General features: G+C 45.5%; 5 protein-coding genes and 1 non-coding gene across 6 annotated transcripts; 5 read left to right on the forward strand and 1 right to left on the reverse strand.

Annotated features, from left to right (window-relative positions):
- Positions 1–2,240: 2,240 nt before the first annotated feature.
- On the forward strand, positions 2,241–3,011 carry EI90DRAFT_2828554 (uncharacterized protein; the record flags this gene model as incomplete). Its single annotated transcript, XM_039053599.1, has 1 exon — positions 2,241–3,011. A coding segment is annotated over one exon (771 nt), but the record flags the coding sequence as incomplete, so codon positions are not given.
- Positions 3,012–8,325: 5,314 nt separating this feature from the next.
- Positions 8,326–8,757, forward strand: EI90DRAFT_3014536 (uncharacterized protein; the record flags this gene model as incomplete). The annotated part of the gene is made up of 3 exons (XM_039056792.1): positions 8,326–8,391; positions 8,448–8,598; positions 8,654–8,757. The coding sequence occupies 3 exons, from the start codon at positions 8,326–8,328 to the stop codon at positions 8,755–8,757; spliced, it is 321 nt and encodes a 106-aa protein (XP_038919007.1).
- A 1,391-nt stretch (positions 8,758–10,148) lies between these two features.
- On the forward strand, positions 10,149–10,853 carry EI90DRAFT_3120194 (uncharacterized protein; the record flags this gene model as incomplete). The annotated part of the gene is made up of 3 exons (XM_039063290.1): positions 10,149–10,573; positions 10,633–10,762; positions 10,821–10,853. 3 exons carry the CDS (start codon positions 10,149–10,151, stop codon positions 10,851–10,853), a joined length of 588 nt encoding a protein of 195 aa, XP_038919008.1.
- A 6,202-nt stretch (positions 10,854–17,055) lies between these two features.
- Positions 17,056–17,128, forward strand: EI90DRAFT_t83. Its single transcript has one exon. It is a non-coding gene; the product is annotated as a tRNA-Thr (tRNA).
- A 1,163-nt stretch (positions 17,129–18,291) lies between these two features.
- EI90DRAFT_3152922 (uncharacterized protein) lies at positions 18,292–20,480 on the forward strand. The gene is made up of 7 exons (XM_039065827.1): positions 18,292–18,671; positions 18,732–19,028; positions 19,081–19,547; positions 19,603–19,811; positions 19,867–19,942; positions 20,002–20,273; positions 20,344–20,480. The coding sequence occupies exons 1-7, from the start codon at positions 18,490–18,492 to the stop codon at positions 20,470–20,472; spliced, it is 1,632 nt and encodes a 543-aa protein (XP_038919009.1). The 5' UTR covers positions 18,292–18,489; the 3' UTR covers positions 20,473–20,480.
- Positions 20,481–20,724: 244 nt separating this feature from the next.
- Positions 20,725–22,009, reverse strand: EI90DRAFT_2913004 (uncharacterized protein; the record flags this gene model as incomplete). The annotated part of the gene is made up of 3 exons (XM_039054483.1): positions 20,725–20,943; positions 21,003–21,508; positions 21,601–22,009. The coding sequence occupies 3 exons, from the start codon at positions 22,007–22,009 to the stop codon at positions 20,725–20,727; spliced, it is 1,134 nt and encodes a 377-aa protein (XP_038919010.1).
- Positions 22,010–22,588: the final 579 nt, after the last annotated feature.

The following is a 22,588-nucleotide window of genomic DNA, read 5'->3' on the forward strand; positions in this document are numbered from 1 at the left end:
TCCACCAAATTCTCACTAATTCTCACTATGACACTTTTGTTCAGCTGTGTCTAACTGACCCTAACTCACGCTTAGAGTGATGTGTTAGTTTTATATTAGCTAACAACTAATATTTGCTTTTATCTTTTGGAGCAAATGAACCAACCACTGGTGAGGAGAATTAAACTTTTATTTCTACCCAAGGTTTGAGAGGGGGCAGAAGCGGCGGCCTTTTATGCTTTTCAGAGGCCTCTCTACTCCCATGCCTCGCACTAGTTACATGTGCTACATTTGTATTATAGATAGTTCTAGAATGATATAGGGGCTTGGGCTGTGTAAGCTTAATAATGGACTTAGGACATGACTCAGCAATAAGTAATTCATTTCTTTGTCTTTTGGGCCGATCTTAGCGGGATCTTGTAGCGCTGAAGCTATGCTCTACACCGCCTTAATTACAAACGGTTATCTTTAGAAATGACTCAGCTATAAAGGAACTTTCTAGACTGTTCTCTAATTGACCCCTTTTTGTGAAGCTGCATCATTACTAATGTTCTAGAGCCTTCCCAATTAATTAACTGATCCACGGACTTCTGAATCACTTCATGCTTATGATCCGAGATCCAGATCATCAATCATTCCTTTGTTCCGAGTTATTTGAGCTTAAAATCAAAAAGTTTTGATGAATCATGGGAAAATATACAAGATCCGGTGTTTTAGCATTTTCTCCTCTTCTGATGCGATCAAAAACTGTCCGCCCGCGCCGGGGAATACTCTATTATATGGTATTCGGTCCGCCAGACTTCCGGGCGCCAATATATTTCCCTTGAGTCACATTACTTTTTGTAAGAATTAGCAAATAAATATATATGAATTATAAGGTGTTTCGCCGTTTGAGCAATATCTCCGTTAGTTTTGAAGCTTTTAGAATGAAACAAAACCGTGGATAAAGTTAAGAAACAGTCCTTTCAGATGGTAAAAAGATTACAGTCAAAAGTTTACTGGTTTTCGAGATATTTACATTTCCTTCCCAATGTTCCTTCTTATTCTGCCGTCTATGTGCTATTTTCTTGTTGTAGGGATATATTCTTTGAATATTACACCTATGCCAGGTTCTAGGCATGATTGTAGTAGGTTAAATCTCATGCTACATGGGTGTAGATAATTTATAATGATCTTCTAATGTCTGTCCAGTCTCATAAAGATCATGAGATCTGTTAAACGTCTGAACTTGTCACCTGTTCGTTGACTATTCTGATAGATCATTGTTTTATTCTTTGAATATTATTTCTCCTACAGCGCCGAGATATGTAATTTACATATATATACCTCGGAGTAGTTGTAAAGGCCCAGTAGCCTTTTACCTCTACCCTGTTGAATATACAGCACATTTAAGCTTATATTTAGACGGACTAACTGAGGCCTGAGGCAAACAGGGGAACAGAACGTTACCGTCCCCAAATAAGTAAGCAACCTTTCACATGTCCTCTGCACAACATCTAAATCGTGATCAATTACGTCATCTGTTGTTCACTCACATTGTTGCCAATTCTCCTTGTGACTTCAGTCTTCAAGCTCACCCTCAGCATCCTGCCCAACCACACTGTCGTGCACTTGCCTTATCTGCAGCACAACTCAATGTCCATCGCTCCCAATTTCTCTCTGCTGTTGCCTCCGCAGATCTCCGCAGTGCATGTCTTCGTCGTTTTGTTGCACAGTTCTCTTTGCCCATTGAATCTGATGCAGATCTATGGACCATTCATCACAGCATTGTTCAGCTTGTCTCACAATCTGCACCCTCTTCTGATGTTGATGCTTACCAACAATGGCACCTCCAGTGTGCAGCCCATTGGCCTGAAACACTCATGTTGGCTACGAAGCAAAAGATTCTGAAACAGTACTACTCTCTAACTTCCTCCCAACAGCTCTCCACTTTGGTTTGCGCTGTCTGTGCAGCTGCAAAACCCTCGCAGGAATTCTTGCCAAATCCTATGGAGTTGAGTGGTTACGACACCGACTTGCTGCTTGGTGTATGCCCCAACCAAGCCCCGAACCCATTTGCAAATACACCAGCCCTGAACCACATTATGATTTGTCCTGAAGGTGTTGTTTCCGACCACAATGGTCACTTTACACTCCAAGTCTGTCTCAGTTGTCACTGTGCATTGAGGCGACACCAGTTACCTCCCACTGCAATAGCCAATGATCTGTACTTTGGTCCCATTCCAACTGAACTCCGTGAGCTTACTCTAATTGAAGAAGCTCTGATTGCCCGACGCCGTGCTAAATCGTGGATCATTCACCTTCAAGATGATTCTTCACCACTCTCTCACACCACCAGTCCCACATTAGGTGCAACACTGCCTATGTCCCAGAGAGCTCTCAAAGGTCATGTCATAGTGTTTCCAGCCAAACCTGAGGCCCTCTCCCCATTTCTTCCTCCTCCCCTCCAGAATGTCATCACCCTGATCTGTATCATTTTTGTCAGAGCAACCACTCCATCTAAAGATTGGCTCCTAAAAAATGCCCATCCACTCGTTGTCTGGCATGAGAAGGTATGTGCTGCCCTTCAATGGCTCATAACACACAACCCTTTGTATGGTGATGTTGTTTTAGACGAAGAGGAACTTGGTTGCCTTCCTTCTTCGGATCTCATGCCTGTTCCCCTTCATGTACAACAACCCACAGATGCCATATGCACCCCTGGTTCCCATTATGATAATCTAGATTCCCATCCGACCCACACTCCCTCTGATCCCAATGCAATAGCCCTACAGAATGTGGTGGTCACGGACTTAGACATGCGGGATGCGAGTACTGCTCAGATTACTGCTGCTGCCATTCGCCATCTGAAAAGGCCACATGGGGGTATTGGAGGGCACATTGAGGTGAAGCATGGTAAAGACCTGGTGAATCACTACACGGACCCTCATTTGCTTCCACTATTGTATCCAACCTTATTTCCATATGGTGTTGGTGGTTACCATCGTGGGTGTCGTACCCCACTTAGCTTGGAAAAAATGGCAGCTCATTTATTCTCACTGGCTGATCGCCAATTTCAAGAGCACTATTCCTTCTTGTTCATGATTTTCAATATTATTCAGCATCAAAGAACATCACTACACTGCAAACTGAAAATGAGTTATGCATCCTTTGAAAGGGTAGCCAATACAATTGTTAACCTACCCATTGACACTTTTGACATCATCCTTGACAGATTGTCTCGAAATGATTATACAACAGCAAACACTCCTGCAGAGTGGACTGCCAGGAAGCTCCTGCAGGATGTGTCTGTAATCAGCACAAAAGTGCTGGGTTCACATGCTGCTCACACTCAAATGCGAAATGAGATCCAGGCTCTCATCTTCGATCGTGGTCCACCCAGTTTCTTTGTTACCATTAATCCCACTGATGTTTACAACCCCATTGTCAAATTTCTGTCCCACAGCAATTTTGATTTGGATGATGTCTTACCAGCCCACGTTCCATCCTATTGGGAACAGGCAACCACCGTCACCCAGAATCCATTCATTGCTGCTCACTTCTTCAAAACTGTCATCCACGCATTCATCCAAGGCATTTTGGGGCACACTCAGACCGATGGCATTTGTGACAGTGGTATCTTTGGCCCTTGCAGTGCATATTATGGAACTGTGGAGGCTCAAGGTCAGGGAACACTCCATTGTCACATGCTCATCTGGATTGAAGGGGTGCTGAATCCGCAGCAGATCAAAGACCATGTCCTCAGAGCACATGACTTTCCTTGGCACCAAAGACTACTAGATTGGTTGGATGACACGATTAGGACCAACCTCCCCCCTGCACCCCAAGATGTAGAATGCACCTCTGATGTGTTTCATGCCTGTAGCCTTCGATGCCATCCTGATCAACACACTGATTTGCAAACAGCCAAAGACTTTCATAACCTCGTGCAAAAGTGTCAAGTGCATAGGCACCCTGCTACATGTTACAAACGTGGTGATGGTCAGTGTCGCTTTAACCTCTCTCCAGACAACTACACAGACTGCATGTCAATGGACATGAGCACAGGCGAAATCAGCATGCATGTCAGTAACAGTATGATCAACAATTACTGCGAAACTATATTAAAAGCGGTGTGCTGCAACATGGATATCAAATTTATTGGGTCCGGTGTGTCTGCTAAAGCCATCCTCTACTATATTACAGACTACATCACTAAAACTCCATTGAAAACACATGTTGCTTATGCTGCACTCCAAGCCGCTGTCCAAAGAATGCACGATATCTCGGATGCATCTGCCACCGCTGTGGATCAAGCTAAGTGTACGTTATTAAAATGTGTGAATGCTTTGATTGCCAAACAAGAACTTGCGGCACCTGAAGTGGCTACTTATTTACTAGGATACTCAGATCATTATATGAGTCATTGGTTCCAACCACTGTTTTGGACGGCTTTCACTGCTCATGTACAGCATTCCCACTCACAACAGCAGCCTACCGATGGGCCACATGTCAATGTTCAAAATTCACCTGCATTTGATCCTCAGTGTACCAATGAGGATTGTGACGAGCTTGCAGATGGTGACGTTGTGCTAGAGGCAAATCCCAACACTGGGGGAATTGAACGATGCTGCAACCAACTGATGGATTATCAGGGCTGTGACAACTCTCCAGTGTTTGACTCCCTCTGTGTCTGGGATTTTGTTGCCATGATTGATAAAGTTCAGTTGGGAACACGCCAGCTGACTACCAATGATGATCAATCCGAAGATGAGGATGAAGTCTGACCCACCCAATGCCTCCCACACTCTGCTCTCGCCACAGACCACCCTCAACACAGTTCTCATTTTTTGCGCAAAAGGCGTTGTCGTTACATTCCTGTTCCCACTGGTCCTTCTATACCCCGCTGTGACAATCCCACTGTATATGAATATTATTCCATGGTCATGGTCACTCTGTTCAAACCTTGGCATTTAGGCAGTGAACTCCTTGGCGAATCTGCATTATGGTCAGACGCTTTTCAATTACTGTTGCCCAACCTGTCTGAGTATCATCAGCATGTGATTGAAAACTTTCAGGTGCTGCATGAATGTAAAGACAGTCGAGACCAAGACTATGCCAAACGCCGAACTCGAGCGTCCGCTCCTTCTGCTAACCACAGTTTGCAACGAGCTCTGCACATGGCTCCAGTGGCAGAAGATGATGTTGCAAGAGGGCTCGCGGCTCTCAATGCTGACTAAGCTCATGGGGCCAAACTTTCCAAAACTCCTGCTTCTTGACTATACTCGGTCCTTAAACTCCGTGGTGGGTTCTCCGGGATTTCTGCAAGGTCCGGGCTCAACAAATCCACTACCCACTCGTTGCAGGCTAGATTGTTGCCCTTATTCCTACTGTTGGAATTCCACTCACTCACACCCTCTCTAGCGTGTCCTAGCACCTTAGAGAATTTGGGGGAGGGGAGAACTTCTTTTCACAAATCCAGTATGTACAGGATTATATCTAATAATTATTTTTAGAAAGAATAGATGGGGAATATTGGTACCATATGGCACCTGGGTACCTTATTAGGCGAAATAATAAAAAGGGTAACAGCAGCAATAAAAGAATATCAATCAATAACTGAAATGATGGTGAAATATGAAAATAAAAGAAAATAAGCGATATCTCAACGGATTTACGGAATTATGAGCCGAAATTGAAAATAAAGCCGGAGATAACTCTCACACAGCCGATAAGCATTTTTACCAATTTATTAGACGCTGTGGGAATGAGTGAGGCTGGAATTCTGGGTTGCCGCTTGAGATTCCCACGCCCGCACATGCCCGTGCCTAACTTGCCCAACATAGAACTCCGTCAAATCTCCACCGATTAGGACGTTCTTGATATCGTCGGAATCGTACGAATTAGCACTATTTTTAGATACCAATTCCGTACCGAGTCGTCGCATGAATAAAAGGGGTTTTCTAATCGTGGAAATGGGTATCTGAGCCAGTGCTGCACGTGGGCGATTATCCCGCCTACAATGTCAATGATGGTTTGCTGCTCCACCATTTGTTAGATTCAGAGCGACTGAGTGTGCAAAAACATGCTGTTGCGAAGCTTGAAATTCAGACAGCTCTCTCTCATGCATGCCAGGCCGGTTTGCTGGTGTCCACCCCCTACACATCGAGTGTTGTGTCTGAGCACCACTCTGCCACTCACACTGAGGACAATGGAGCACAAGAACTCAAATGGGCTCAAGACTACAAACGCCATCGCTTGGCAGCAAAAGAAATTCTGAAGTCTGCTCTCCCCATAGAGATGAGCACTACACCCTGAGATGAAGATGGGGGTTCACACGCTCTATTCATGGATAACCAGTCAAATGACAATGACATGGGGGGTGATGTAGATGTATACATTGTGCAGAGTACCACTGTGGGCACCAGTCTGAATTACACACAAGTCACACAGAGCATTACCACAGAGTTCAATTTGAATGTGGAGCAAATGCATGCCTTCTCCTTGGTGGCTGAACACAATGCTTACACTGGTCCGGAGCCTCTATATATGTACTTAGGTGGCCCTGGAGGCACAGGAAAATCACAAGTCATAAAAGCCCTCACTGCTTTCTTCCACGCTCTAGATCAAGATTGCAAATTTCGGTTGTGTGCTTTTACAGGGGCAGCTGCGCAAAACATCAGGGGATGCACTTTGCATTCCAGTCTACATCTGTCCCAACTACCCCACATTGAGAATGCGAACGGGACTCTGAGCTGCACTGAACTGATTCATATGTGGAGTGGTGTCGATTACTTATTTGTCGACGAAATATCCATGATCAGTTGCGAGTTACTTGCAGACATCAGTGCAGCCCTCTCTATGGCAAAGGAATCAACAAAACCATTTGGCGGGATCAACGTCATCTTTGCTGGAGACTTCTGCCAGTTACCTCCAGTCAGGAACATGAGGCTGTATACTCCCCCAAAAATGTTGAACTTTCATTCCTCTGATTCCCTCTCTGACTGTAAGGAGTGGTAACCCCACCCCTTATTTCCCATTACATATTGTATAATTGTCTTGTAATAAACATGTATATACAAAGTACATACAATAGTGTGGGAAAGTGGAAGGAGCAACTTAGCCTTTCCTCCCATACTGTTGCAAATAATAACTTCATACAAGTTACTTTTGTTGGCAGCCTGAGGAACTAGGCTAACCAGGGTTGGCACCTACACCAACCCCTTACACTGACCGTGATCAGAAGAAACTGAAGGGTGCTCATTTGGGGTCCACTGCTTATGTAACTCCTTTGTTCACCCCTCTCTGTTGACTTCTCCTCCCAAGCTCACTGACCCATCATATCACCTGAAAAAGCTCATGTTCACTCCTGATACAAGTGAGTTGTTGCTACATCCACACCTATTTGTAACTGACGTCCCCAGGGTTGTGGCCATATTCTTTCCTTTCTTGCGCTTTCCATCTATCCTCTCATGCAATCTCCCAGTATGCATACCTACACGGATTACTGTCAGGGGACGACTCCCAGGTCCCCATGACCCTCCCCTATGGCCCACAGCCCTATGGTGTAACCAGCCCTATCCAGGGCACAACCTACTGTGGGTAAGAAGATGAGAAGGAAGCTAACTTCTCATCTTCCCACAGTGGCCACCATATCAGGAAAACTTCCGGGGATACCCGGAAGTCACATGAAGGGGTAGGAACCGGGCCCGGAGCATGTGGCACATGGAGCGTGTGTGCATGTGGGAAGCGCGGTGGGTGGAAGCGGGTCCGGATGCGGGTCCGGGTCCGGGCTAGTCAGGGTGTGTGCCCTGACAATTACACTTTGCATCTTTAATGATTAATGATAAACGATTACACTTGATATGACATATTGTGAATGCTCGGGTGTAAACTTGTGACGCTCTGGTTGGCATGCGCAACTGGATGTCGCTAATAAAGAGCAGGACAGGAGAGATCATTCTCAAGTAATGGGGCCCTCAGTTATGGATCCTTCCATCATCGCTTGTATTGTTGCTCATGCGGACTGTGCTAACTTCTTGGGGTCGACTGACCCTGGCTCTGTCTCCTACCGCAGTGCAGCAGCATCAAATGGTCAGTCCATACATGGAACTTGGATTACGCATGATGGGGCGAACGCACCAGCCGAATTTGGCTTTTTTGGAGTTATTGAAGAAATTCAACACTGCTAGCGCTATAGACTTATGTCATGAATTCAACTGAGGTAAACCAGGTGACTGGACAAATGACATAAAATGGACAAGCCTGGTATCGAACCCAGGACCTCTAGCGTGCATCCATACACTACTCGCCCGTTATGCCAGGGAGGTTACTCCATCCCTGATGGTTATTCCAACAGTTATCACCATGGCCAACGTTGGGCCTTACAGTAATCAGTGTGCGGCCCCATTCAATGCATGGCATGAACAAGGAGTGTGTCATTGTTCCCCACTTATGACCTCTGTGGCATCACTTACAATGTAGGGCAGTGCACGAAAGTGAATGGGACCAAGACCAAGTATCAAATCCAGGTGGGAATGCCTCCAATGGCTCCACCCGAAGTGAAAAAACTGTTTGTACTCCAACTGCATGCCTTAAATCACCTCAAAAACGCATCCGGACTCGGTCACCATTGTGAAGGTTCGTTACACCATTGGTTCATTGCCCTGGCCCTCTATCCTCATCTACATCTCAGAGGACATGGTGGAAGTTCATGGAAACAAATACAGCTGGACTTATATCGACAATCGCAACTCCCCTTACTTGCGAATAGTGCACCCAATGTTCATGGAGAGCTGAGGGGCGGGTCCAAAGGAGAACAAGAAAATCAAGATGTCTCTCTCTCTTGAAAACAGTAAGCAGGTTGGTGCCAGCGTCCATTCTGTGTTTAACTGCTCCCTCCACCAGTGGAACCCATGCCGGAGGCCACTGGCTTGATGGAAGAGGTGTCAGGGGATGCGCGTGCTCATGCAGATTGCTCCGATAACCTAGTTGTGATTAAAGCCAGGGGAAAGGGGTGTCCCCATCTTAGGGTCAGCTATATACATGTAGAGTCCGGCAATAAGGAAACCAAATGGATTGCCGATAGAATCACATGATCATAGAATGTTCCAGAACAATGCCGGAGATGATCTGGGCCACCAGGGCTTAGGTAAGTGGAGTAGATGGGAATTACCGGCATACTTCCCACGCGCGCATATGCACAGCTGGCATAGGGTCCAGGGTCATTGCTGATCCCTGACATCACCTCCTCCTTTAGGGTTATCGCCCTGATAACCCACTAGGCTACAAAATCCTTGTTGTTCCTCAATGGGCATGCCCTCAGTGGTGGCAGCAGGGATAGAGTCGGATGCTCGGTGATAGCCAGGCTAGGGTTGGAGTGGGTATCCTCATGGAGTGGCACATGGTGGTGGATAGGTAGAACTGCAGCCGGACTGATGTCGATGGACAGCAGGGGGTAGGGTCTGCTACAACGAGCCAGCAGTGGCCAGCGTTAGTGGCGGTAGTGGACAAGGGGTGCAGCAGGGGTAGAGGGTTGAGGGTCAGCAGAGTGTAGGGAGTGCTGGGCAAATGTCCGCAGCGACAGCCAATAGTTGTCCTCGGTAGGGCAGTGTGGAATGCCAATCAGCGGGTGGGTATCGCTATTCACACAGGCAGGGGGGATAGGGAGTGTTGAGCGCTTAACCCTTGGGCGCTAGAGGTAGGGAGGGAGAGATCGCCGGTTTCAGGCGGATATAGGAGTGCTAAAGGCATTGTTTGTAGAGAGAGGAGCCCTGTGTAGAAGTAAAGCCTGGGCGGCAGCTGTAGGGAGGAGCAAGGTAGAAGGTAGGGTGGCGGGCCGGGTGCTAGAGTAGTGCAGGCGACCCTTTAGGTGGCTTTAATCATCTGTCAGGGGATGTGCGTGCTCGTGCAGATTGCTCTGATAACCTAGTTGTGATTAAAGCTGGGGGAAGGGGTGTCCCCATCTTAGGGTCAGCTATATACATGTAGAGTCTGGCAATAAGGAAACCAAATGGATTGCCGATAGAATCACGTGATCATAGAATGTTCCAGAACAATGCTGGAGATGATCCGGGCCACCGGGGCTTAGGTAAGCGGAGTAGATGGGAATTACCAGCATACTTCCCATGCACATATGTGCAGCTGGCATAGGGTCCAGGGTTGTTACTGATCCCTGACAAGAGGGTGGTATGCCTTCTGTGTTCTCACACCCGGACTGGGACCCTGACTCCCATTTTTGTCGTGCACTCCCAGTGCCTTCTGTCCAGAAAGAGTTTAAGTATCACATCGACCTGAAAGCATTTGATGACCAAGGATTAGACATTCCATGCGAGGCAATGGAGTTGTTCTTCAGAGAAGGGGTGGCTGTAATTGGCACCGCTTCCTTGCATTTGTACATACACAATCCCTCGACATCATTCATGGGTGACAAACGGGCTCTGTGGATGGACAGCATGCATGCACGTAATACACTGAGAGGCAAAATTCGCTCTTTCCAACTGCATTGGACAGCTCTGCAGATGGCTGGCCAGACTAATCTGCTTCGTGAAGAACCGATTAACCTTCCTTCAGGTTCCAAAAAACGACCTGCAGAAGAAGAGAGTCCGGAGCCGCTGTAGGCGGGATAATCGCCCACGTGCAGAGCTGGCTCGGATACCCGCTTCCACCATTCAGAAAACCCCTTCCATCTATGCGACGACTCAGTACAGATTTGGTATCCAAAAATAGTGCTAATTCGTACAATTCCGACGATATCAAGAACGTCCCAATCGGTGGAGATTTGATGGAGTTCTATGTTGGGCAAGTTAGGCATGGCAGGTCACGAGTATGTGCAGGCGTGGGAATCTCAAGCGGCAACCCAGAATTCCAGCCTCACTCGTTCCCACGGCGTCTAATAAATTGGTAAAAATGCTCGTTGGCTGTGTGAGAGTTATCTCCGGCTTCATTTCTAATTTTGGCCTTTAATTCCGTAAATCCGTTGAGATATCGCTTATTTTCTTATATTTTCATATTTTTGCATCATTTCAGTTATTGATCAATATTCTTTTATTGATACTGTTACCCTTTTTTATTATTTCGCCTAATAAGGTACCCAGGTGCCATATGGTACCAATATTCCCATCAATTATTCTAAAAATAATTATTTCTTATAATCCTGTACATACCGGATTTGTGAAAAGAAGTTCTCCCCTCCCCCAATTTCTCTAAGGTGCTAGGACACGCTAGAGAGGGTGTGAGTGTGTGGAATTCCAACAGTAGGAACAAGGGCAGTGATCTAGCTCACAACGAGTGAGTAGTGGACACTGAGCCCGGACCTTGCAGAAATCCCGGAGAACTCACCACAGAGTTAAGGATCGAGAGCGTAGCAAAGTTTAGTCAAGAAGTAGGAGTTTTGGAGAGTTTGGCCCCACGAGCTTAGTCGGCATAGAGAGCTGCTAGCCCTCTTGCACCGCTCCCCAAATGTTGTCCGTTCTTCACCAGCCACATGGCCAAAAAAGAGGCAGCCTCAGATGGCGCCCCGAAGGACAATGCAACTTTGAACGGAGCGAAAGGAAAGGCAGTGGTTGAAGTGTTGTACACGCATGGGGATGGGGTGAAGGATATGCATGGGGATGGAGAGGAAATGTGCATCAATTTTCCTCATTATGTTGCTCTGTGGTTGACCAAGGGGTTAGGGAAAGCATCCCAACCAGCCTTGCCACAAACGACAGCAATCAGGGTTGGGTGGTGTTTTGATGCCGTGGCTTTGCTTGGTAGGTTTCACTGCAGGTTTCGCTTCACAAGACAGCGCTGGCCATTTCAATGCTCGCTCTGTAAAGCAATCAATGTTATGATTCATGGAAAGAAAGAAATTGTGTGATCACAATGGGCTTGTGAAAAGCAATTGAAATATTGAGTTGGGATGGTGTATTACGACTGTGCCATCTGAGAAACTGGTTTCACAGCATGGAAATCACCACTATCTGAGTATAAGGAGGTGCAGTATTACGTCAATGCACACTGGGTTAGCATGTTAACACTCGGATGGATGGTATCGGGCAAATGGCTTGTCCCATGAGCTGGGAAAAAAAAGGGGACTCAGGAGAGATGGAAAGTGGTGCATTATGTCAGTACACACTAGGTTAGCATGCAAGTGACACCCTGGCACCCAATAGGAACACACCTGGGAAGTGATAACCTGACTGTCAATGTGACTAAGGCAGAACTGGGGTACTTAACTAGCTCATGAACTGGCTCAGCAGCACAAGCAGAATCCCCCTCAGAAGAATGTGGACCATATATGATGAATGTCAATTGCATGGCATCACACACCGCCACATATGTTTGGTATGCCCCTGACCCATGTTGCATTCATTGTCTCACGTAACCCCGATGGCAAAGGTCAAGAGTAATTTGATCGGTGTGTGCTCGATCGCAGAAGAGTGCCAAGTGTTCTTTTGGAACAGTGATGGTAATACATCCGTTGAGTGTGTTACATGTTAATGTTGTTACTGGTGGTACAGTCTAACTCCCATGGCCTTCAATTGATGAAGACCGCAATGGATCATGCCCAATATGTGTGAGATTCATTTTTGCCTGGGTGCGATGGAGGCGATTGAGAATTAACTGGAGTATGAACTGCCACGCCCTGCAGTGTAAATTATGCAGTTATTATATCAAAATATGGACAGAGTAACAGCAAATCTCGGGCTTCATCTCAGCCAATAGCAACATTGAGACTGAACATGCATGCGGGGGAAGAGTAGCAGGATCTGCCACTTCAGGTGGCGTTCCCCAGTTATTATATTACATGGAAGCAGAAGTGGGTCATGACGGTGGCGACGCTACTGGAAAGGATTATTTTACATAAGCTACATATGCATCTCCGGAATTCTCCCATATTCACATCCTGATCTGCATAATGAATATGGATTTTTTGGGCCAGGACATTCGTCACCAGATTCCCGGAATTCAAAATGGAAATTGAACCCAACACCTTATCAAACTAGAGTGCATGTGTGAGGCCCCAGCCCATATCTATATTCCGCCCACAACATCAATTGATGTTGTGTTGTCTGATATATATGTTGCAACGCTAATTTAGCATTGCAGAAGCTTCTCTATTTATTTGTGCCGAGAATGCAAAAGAATGTATATAAACCCTTGGGGTAGCTGTAAAAGGCGGATCAGCCTTTACTTCTACCCCATTAATATACAGCCCATCAAAGTGTTGAAGGAGAGAATGAAGGAAGGTCAGTTGGGAGGTTCAAACGAGACCACCACCAAGCTGTTCCCTGGTTCTTTAGTTAGGATGGGGAAGTGTACTAGTATTATTTATTGTAAATATAGTACCAATCCGAGTGTTTTGGCTAATTCTATTTTTATGGGTTAGTTTTAAAATTCCTGGGAATTGACTTACAGATAAACCAAGCCCTGCAGAGCTGTTTCTTTATTGAAATTTCTTAATTTGTCTAGGTGTAATTCTGTGTAGCGTTGTTTAATTTGGAATTTAACTTGAATTTAATCTTCAACTTGGTGAAGTTTCAAAGATTCTATTCAGTTAATGGATTTGGATTGTGTCTGGAGTGTCCCTTGGGTTTGTTTTATTTTTGTCTTATTTTATTGCTTGTTTTAACAGTAGCAAGATAACTGTTTTGTGTTTACACTTTGAAATCTGGAGTGTTAACCAGCTCTCCTGTTGAAATATTTACTTAATATTTCTCTCCTTAATTGCTGCCTTTTACTACAGTGGCAATCTTAACTGTATATCACTTTTTCGCACTGGAGTGACAACCAGAAATGCTTGAGAAAAATAATACTCTATTTTCTTACTTCTCTAAGGGGGGGGGCGAAAAGTCGCAGAAAGGGTCTCCCTTTTATACTCCTTGGGTTGCCTTCCTTTTTCATGCTCTACCTTCTATTTACAGGATTTATTTACAGTGTATTTTTCTCAAACTGAATAAAAAATGAAATTTTCACGCTATAGTTCTACTGCGCTTTTGCTGCGCTGAACTGCAGTTCTACTGTGGTCAGACTGCGCCTAGAATCCTTATTGTCCTCCCTCGCCTAAGCTATTTTAATGGTTAATTAGAACTTGGCTGCGCTGCATTTGTCGCAGTTACCTATTTCAAATTCCCTATATATACCATTAAATTTGCTATGACTTGATGATTCTGAATTCAAACTTCGCATTACTATGCGTACGGCTGTGCTGAGACCTTCAGCTGATTTATTCCATTTTTATTTAGTGACATTTAGTTAAAATGAGACTGAAATGGTAAATGAGTGAATTATTCAGGTTTAAAACTGAAAGAAAAAGTTGCTAGTAGTCAAGAATTACTCAAACAAATGTGTTATAGCTCTCCACTTCATTAGAATATCATTCCCTAAAATTCCCGCCATGGTCCATCATAGTTTAGTGGTTTTCGTGAATTTCGTTCATATTCCCTGATTCCCCTTTGTATTATCACATCCTAATCCTCCATATGTATTGTTCGTTGTTATAGTAGGTCGTCCTTGAAGATATCGTATTTTTATGTATTTTATTTAGGACTCTGGACCTCTTGAAGCTGTCTTCCCACGCATTTTCAGGTTTCTAACTTCATGTCCTTGTATCTCATTCATTTCTGGATGTTTTCTCACGTTCTTGGTGTCATAAATTTTCATTTATTCCCACCTTTCCAATGGTACTAAGGTTGTGTCCTATTTCCTGGTATTCGTTGAGTTAGCAAAAGTTCGCGCGCACATTCGGTAATCATGTGCATCGTTCCCATAGTCATTCGTATGCGGGCACCATTTCCGTTTAATTGTTTGGGATTTATGATATGCGTGGGTGTTTATTTCTTTCATATGGGCTTCTGTGATTTATTTCAGATTTTTCCCTCATGATCTAAGGTTGTTTTGCACTTTCCATGCTTTGTTTTGACCAGGCTCTTCCTTATTTGGACAGAAATTGGTCTTCGCGATCTGCCGAAGTGTGGATCTCGGTTCCGATGGCCGGTTCCCTGCGCATCGCCACCCTCACGTGTCATTACACATGATGCGGATTTCTATATTCCCGTCATGGGTATAACTTCACAATGGCTGGACCATTTGGGCTGAAAATTTGCATAACTATAGTTCCCCATTTTTCATAATTTCCGTGTAAATTTCGTTGTATGTTTTAATTATGGATCCTACGCAAACATCGTCTTTTCCCTGAGCTCGGACTTTTGATGTCGCTATTCCCATTATTGGATATCTCATTAATGCATGATCCTTTTATTATGAAAATTTGGGAGGATTAAGATTAGATCCCTTCCTTTCTAATGGGCTATCAAGCTTGTCTCGGTCGTTACTGGTTAATCTTTGCGCTTGCCTTTTAGACGTTGTCCTCGTTTTGCAGGAGTTTTAGTCATATCTCCGTCGTTTATGGGTAGTTTCCCCTGTAGTTACTTTCATTGGGTCAGTTTGGGGGACATCTACATTTCCTATTATAGACACGACTTTGAATTTTGCATTAGCTCCTGAGGAATCCTTGTTCTGTGGTACTTCCATCCTTGGCTACGTGTGCGGACATGGGAAAGTAGTTTCCATGGAGGTTCTCTGATTGTTTTTATAGTCAAATCTTGGTCAATTGTCCTAATTCTTGGTTTAATATTTGCTATAAATTCCCCTGAGAATTCCGTCTCGTTGATGGTAAGCTTGAAGTATTTTTGCTATTTTTCTTTCTTTCAATTTATCGCATATAGTCATAATAATTCGTAAAAATTCGTTAAAATTCAGGTCCTTCTATTTTCTCATATCTACTTGTCGTATGAGGTTTTGTGATTTATCTGGCATATTTCCATAATGGGTTTCCATAGTGTGACCGTTATTTCTCCTACAGCATATACTTAGATGGACCAACTGAGGCCTGAGGCGAACAGGGGAATGGAACGTACGGTCCCCAAAACAAGTAAGATCCCTTTCAGTGTGCTTTGCATTGCAGTCACCTGCACAGCACCCATTAATGAATGAAAGCCAATTTTTTTCCCAATCAGAGATTGTAACCTGTGCAAGGTGCATATGGTACAAAGAAGTATATACAGTAGTTGCCACAGAGGGACAGAGAACGAAGTCACATATGGTATGAAGATAATTCTGTGAAATCCATCTGGAAGGAGTAAAGCACTTTGCCAGTGCTCTCTGTGTTTTTTGTTTTTTGTTTTGTTTTTCGCTGTATTCCTAATCGCTTTCCACCCCTCAATTGAGACCAAATGTGACTGCCCATTGCCGAGTACCAAATGTTAGAGATGGTGTTTCCCTCTTTCTCACCGATGTTGCACACAATAAATTCTTATGCCAGGTGTTGTATGTATCACTTCAATATGTTGGAATTTGTACACATGGTCTCAGGAACCTTAATGCATAAAATATGGACATTCTGGGAGTCAAACCTCAGCACCCTGCATAGGTACCTAGAGTGTGTTACCATTACACTAAATGCCCGCATTAGGCAGAGGTGGTTTCTAACACAATATTCCCCTCAATCCAAAAGCCATTCTGTCCTCTTTGCATCACTCATTTATACTTTACTCTTCCTCCTCTACTGTGGATCATTCTGACCATCTTTACCAGGAATCACGTGCACAGGACGCCACCCATTAGCTGGCCCTACTTAATCCCTGACAGCAGCTAGTAAAAAACAAATGATAGAAAACCCCTTCACATCATTATCCTCTTCCCTGATTTCTGAGAAGGTGGATGCAAACAATTGGGAGATTTGCGAGGCCAAATGAGTGGCAGGAATTTTCCGTGTCCACCATGTAATAAACATGAGGTCATGCACCTCAGAAAGGAAAGACAAACACGTAAGCAAAAGTGGCACAAAAAACGTAAGGAGGTGGAGAGTGACACTGCTGTGCAGGTAATTGGGTATACTCTTGCGAAAGCACTTCCAATGACCAAGTGGTTGGCTGAGTGGGCGCATTGTGAGACAGCAACCCATTGCCCTCAGCCTTGTGGACCAACATAGATATATAGAAGACATCGGCCAAGTAACCCCACCCTCACCATATATCAAGGAGTTTCTTTCTATCGAGTCTCCTTGGGATATCAGGGGAGGAGGTTTTGTTAGAAACCACCTCCGCCTAATGCGGGCATTTAGTGTAATGGTAACACACTCTTGGTACCTATGCAGGGTTCTGCGGTTCGACTCCCAGAATGTCCATATTTTAGCATTTAGGTTCCCAAGACCACGTGTACAAATTCCAACATGGTGGACATTCTACGGAAGTCACCAAGCACACCCAAATCCGGTTGCTGCCACGTGAGATGGGCATGTGAAGTCAAGCATTAAATTAGCTGGCCTGACAAAGTTTCAGGGGGGTGTAGCTCAGAGCACTAAGGACCCAAATCCGGCTGCTTCAGACCACATGATGTGGACATGTAGGAGATTAGCAGTAAGTCCGGCCTGAATATGAATTCAGGGGGAGGCCAGACTCGTACCCAGTCAGAGGAGCTCCATGGATGTGCAAAATAATAGCTTTTTTATGCAATGTAAATAAACGTTCTCACACTGGTACTCGACTGCTTCTGATGCTAGTCACATTCTGTACTCAATACAAAAGATCACATGGTATGGAGTTAAACAAATATCCGATCACCTACTCCGAAACTTAGCCTGCAACACTTCACTCCTCTGACTGGGGCAAAATGTAGGTGGCGATGCATCAGAAACACCCGACTCTCATGCTAAGCCTGAATGAGTTGTACATAGAGGTTGTGCAATGTAATTGTTAGTGTTGACACATGTGGTCATTATACCCAACCCAACCCATAGAGACTTGGAAGCACCTTGAGGGGTGTGAAATCGACAACCTGGGCATGTGCAGAAATTAACACTTCATATAATACTTCTATAGCATTCTGTAGTTGGTGCTTTGTAGTGAAGTGGTACAAGTGTGAGCTGAGGCTATGCAGCCTTTTTTGGCTGCAGGTGTTCAATTCCCACTCAGTGAACCTTTTTTTCTTTACTCCTTAGTGTAAATGGGAGGTTGTTACAATTATTCCTGAGACCATAAAAAAGGTTCATTGAGTGGAAATTGAACACCCGCAGCCAAAAAAGGCTGCATAGCCTCAGCTCACGCTTGTACCGCTTCGCTACAAAGCACCAACTACAGAATGCTATAGAAGTATTATATGAAGTGTTAATTTCCGCACATGCCCAGGTTGTCGATTTCACACCCCTCAAGGTGCTTCCAAGTCTCTATGGGTTGGGTTGGGTATAATGACCGCATGTGTCAACACTAACAATTACATTGCACAACCTCTATGTACAACTCATTCAGGCTTAGCGTGAGAGTCGGGTGTTTCCGATGCATCGCCACCTACATTTTGCCCCAGTCGGAGGAGCGAAGTGTCGCGGGCTAAGTTTCGGAGTAGGTGATCGGATATTTGTTCAACTCCGTACCATGTGATCTTTTGTATTGAGTACAGAACGTGACTAGCATCGTGGTACGAGTCTGAGACTAGGCACGTTTCTCCGTACCACACAGAAAAGAGACCTCCATCACACCGCCTCCGCCTAAGATGATTTGGTACCTTCCGTCCTTATTGTCGATAGCTTATATTGGTTTTCGTCTCTACTGGTGGCGCTTACGCCAAGTCGCCATCAGAACTGCCACGGTCTTACATGTTTTGCGCTCTCTTGAGGAATCGGCCCCTTCGAGTGACAGGAAGTTTCCGGGAATTGCAGTGATCGCTGGAGGAAGGTGCGTATGACAGGTACACGCCTTCATGGAACCGTCAACTGAACTTTGAACTGCGACCAGTATCGCTGGCTACCTTACCGCTCGAGTCCTCTCCGATTTCTTTCAAAGAGTTGTTATCATAGAACCAGATACAAGACTCGTCGCTCATGGCTCGCGAGTCGGCCAACGCTCCCAAATCCACCTTATTTCTGTCATTGGCACCAAATTGCTTCGGTTGCTTTTTCACGACTTTGACAACGAGGCTAGAAAGGAGGGCGCCAACGTGAGAGTTGGCTGGCTCTCCTGGGTTTCTGGTGGATGGACACCACAGATCACCCTCAGTTCGATTCCAGATAGGCTAACGATAACTCGGATAACGTTGGTCTGATCACTTACTTGATCCTCACTACCTACCATCTCACACCCATAGGCTTGAAAAACTCATTCGCCGCCTTGTTGAGGAATATGCCGGTCCTGCCCTTCAAGTTATCCAGGGAACTGTGACTGAGATGCACGCTGCGTCGGATGGTGACAGCATATCATCCATCACCTACATACCCGCCTCGCCACCCGAAGGATCACGGTCTATTACGCTCAACGCTGCATTCTTCTCCGATTGTTCAGGACTAGCTTCCATTTCATCGAAACTCCTTTCAAAGGCATCCCCTACCTGGGGACCATACCGCACCCACGAATATGGATGCAAAATGTTTTATCATACGACCATTTTACCCCCTATTACGGACCAATCTGTTCAAGAAAAATTGTCACGAACGCTTCCGGACCATTTTCACACCTTCGGTCGATGGGATGCTATCGACATGCTTCAGAGTTTTCAACCAACACACGTTTCTGGTAGAGAATGCTACATAGTTGAGAAATCGTCAGGGAATCAGAGTAAGTGTCGATTTCGTTCTCGGGTACGTTGGTGATTGTAGTGTTGCTATTACAGTCTCATTACTCCACGGAGGGTGGGGTACCAGCGACGGCGGATTGTCGCAGACGCTTCCCCAGTTCGTGGAGAATGTGGAAGCAATTCAGACGCGTACATACAGAGATCGACCCGAGCAGAATACATCGGGCTGGGTCTTGAATTTCCTGCAAGTGCTAGCTGAAAATGTCGAAGGTGCCGAAGAGATCAGGTTCAATAGCTGGAAAATCGTGAGTGTCCATTGCATGCGTTAGCACATAGTGTTTAACGTTAATCATCTGTTAGCCGACTAGCCGCCTCACAGACTTCAGGACGGGACGCTTGCCTTCTAACTTTGTCGCAGTGGGTGACTCACGCCTTTGTGAGTCTGATTTAATGATTGGGCGGCTCAAATTGATCACTCCATCAATTGTTCAATAGCGCTCAACCCAGCTTTTGGACAAGGCATCACCAAAATTCTTTCTGAATTGGCCTTCATTCATGCTATTCTGCGTGAATCTCAATCCGGCCCCTCGCTTTCTGTGTCTCAAACGTATTTCACGCGAAGCGCAGCTGTGGTGCATGACATGTACACCTTCAACAAGTTCTTAGACTATGGTCATTCGACAACTGTGCCGGAGGAAGGCGAATCCAAGGAAGTAGGGAAGGACTCAAGAGAGTTCTGGGCTAGCCTCATGGAACTCACTCAGCAGGTGAGTTTGTCAATCGTAAGGGTAGACCAATGGCGAGACCTAACCCTCGTCCACCTCGATCCTAAAAAAGAGCAAGACGGTAACAGACATGGTCATCCCCCCATTCAATGGGCTAGCGCCAAGCATGGATATGGGACATCCCTATATCATATTCAGACTCCTGCTTCTCAAATGGAAGAAAATACTCGGTTTGGCTTGATCATCTACAAATCCCATGTTGTCATTCGTTCGTCCCATCGCATAACCCCGATGTCGCGGATGCTACTGATATCCTGACCTGTACTTGGCGTACATCCAGGTCATCATATTTTGCAAATCTTGATGATTGACTGCGGCCCTCAAACTAATGTTCAATATAGTATGGAGTATGTTCTCTTCCAAAGAGCGACGACCATCCATCATCAACTAAGTGCACGAGAAATGAACTTTCATTGCTTCAATATCTACACCGCTACAATTTCTCTGTGACATCCTTCGCTTCCGCCTCCTCAAGTTCAATGACTTTTTGGATGGCTTGAATGACAATCTCATGAATTCCCTTACTCCCAGTTGCGACAACACCTGTAGTCTCTTTGAATGTGCGCCCATCGCTAAAACTGAGTGGTCGGCCGTAAGAGTCCGACACGATGCCTCCGGCTTCATGTATCAGCAAGTTTCCAGAAGCGTGATCCTGAGTGGCAAGTTAAGACGAAGAACACAGCGGATATATTTACTAAAATAACGACGCACCCATATTTTCTCCTTATAATTTTTGCCCTTCACTGGCATCCTCAGATACACGTTCCCTTCACCCTCTAGACCCCTTGCCAATACGCAATACTTAGCTTGACTGTCCATTCTGTTAGGCAGGTTCGTAACTCCCAACAGTTTAGCAACCCGTTCATTGAAATCATGCGCCGAATGTCCACTGTCTACACTTTCCAGAAATCTTAGTCCCGACCCTAAGATCCCGGCACCTGATGGTGAAAAGAGTCGTAATTGGGTACCTGGACTCGTCCAGGCATTGGAAAGATGTCTGGACTCGGCCCCCTGACCGCGAACGGCTACGAAAATTGCACCGCGCTCTGTGGGGGGTAATGCGGAAGATGGAAGAGCAGTCGATGTGAGAGGTAAGTTCGGGCAACCTATAACGCCTACTTCTACACGCGCGTTGACCAGAAGTGCAAGGCAAACTGCATATTGCTCCCCTCGAAGAAACCCTTTGGTCCCATCAATTGGGTCGACTGCCCACATGCCTTGAGGGGATCATTCGAAGATGAGTTTTTTCCAACACATGCGGAATAAATCTGCTTTTGGAAGGAAAAAAAATTGAAGGGAATCGACTAACGGCCTTTATTCCCTCCTGCATGATTGCCTCGATCGATAGCATCCAAAAGCTCGCTCGTGCTCTTCGCGTCACCCAACCCCCACTCCTTTTTCTCCTCGCCACTTAATGGCTTTGTCAAAGCATCATTCGCCAATTCCGTAATTCGCTCTCGCATCACCCTCTGGGCTTCTCCACCACCTCTCAGATCGCTCGAATCCTCTTCCCCTACAATAGGGTCATCAGGAAAAGAGGTTCCAAGGATAGTATTGATGAGCGCTTGTGCTGAGAGATCAGCGATCGTTACTGGAGACTTGTCTTCCTTGGTGAGGGTTTCGGACTTGACCAGTTTATTGAAGACCGAAGAAGTGAGAGCGCACGCGCGAGTCACCGCTGATATAGCCACTTGTCTTTCTAGCGCGTACAATGTCATCGTTTCGATATCGTTTTGACCAGCCTCTATAAATCGTTGTGGGAAACAGGATGGTGGCTGTGACATCTCAGAATGAATCACATTTGAGTCATTTAGCCTCAGATTGAATTGATACAAATGGGTTGAAGCCTTGGGATAGGAGTTTTCTCCCGAGGTGCATACGTCTGCATGATGGCTTTAAGTCATGCCTTGGATGTGTTGTGGCCGTGTATTACATAGTGTTGGTGGTGATTGCCAAACATTATTCACATGCAATATCACGCGACCTCTCAAAATGAGAACACATGGCCCGCTGTTTGCCATTTGGATATTCTTTGAATTGTATTGGTTCATCACATTCCGACTTCGACCAAACCCTATTGGAATCCGATTCAGTAGGAAATTTTCCGGCCTCATGACTTGACGCCACTTTTACGCCTTTGCTCATACCCCCCCACTCTCTTCGATGAGGAGCCTAGCACGCACGACATCCCAGCTCAGGTGCACCAGCTCTCTCGCGCTATGCCGCAAATATCACAAGCCATCAGATCCTCACCCGATTCAACTGCATTCCGCCACTCTGCAGCGTGAAATTTCAAC

This window comes from Cantharellus anzutake (assembly GCF_015039405.1).
Source record: "Cantharellus anzutake strain C23 chromosome Unknown EI90scaffold_12, whole genome shotgun sequence".
In the NCBI taxonomy this organism is placed as follows: domain Eukaryota; kingdom Fungi; phylum Basidiomycota; class Agaricomycetes; order Cantharellales; family Hydnaceae; genus Cantharellus; species Cantharellus anzutake.

Bases quoted from the DNA above. Each gene is read 5' to 3' on its own strand.
- EI90DRAFT_3152922 (XM_039065827.1), top strand. From the start codon at position 18,490: ATGATTTGGTACCTTCCGTCCTTATTGTCGATAGCTTATATTGGTTTT. The intron at 19,548-19,602 runs GTAAGTGTCGAT...TTGCTATTACAG, and splicing joins GAAATCGTCAGGGAATCAGA to TCTCATTACTCCACGGAGGG. The intron at 19,943-20,001 runs GTGAGTCTGATT...ATTGTTCAATAG, and splicing joins AGTGGGTGACTCACGCCTTT to CGCTCAACCCAGCTTTTGGA.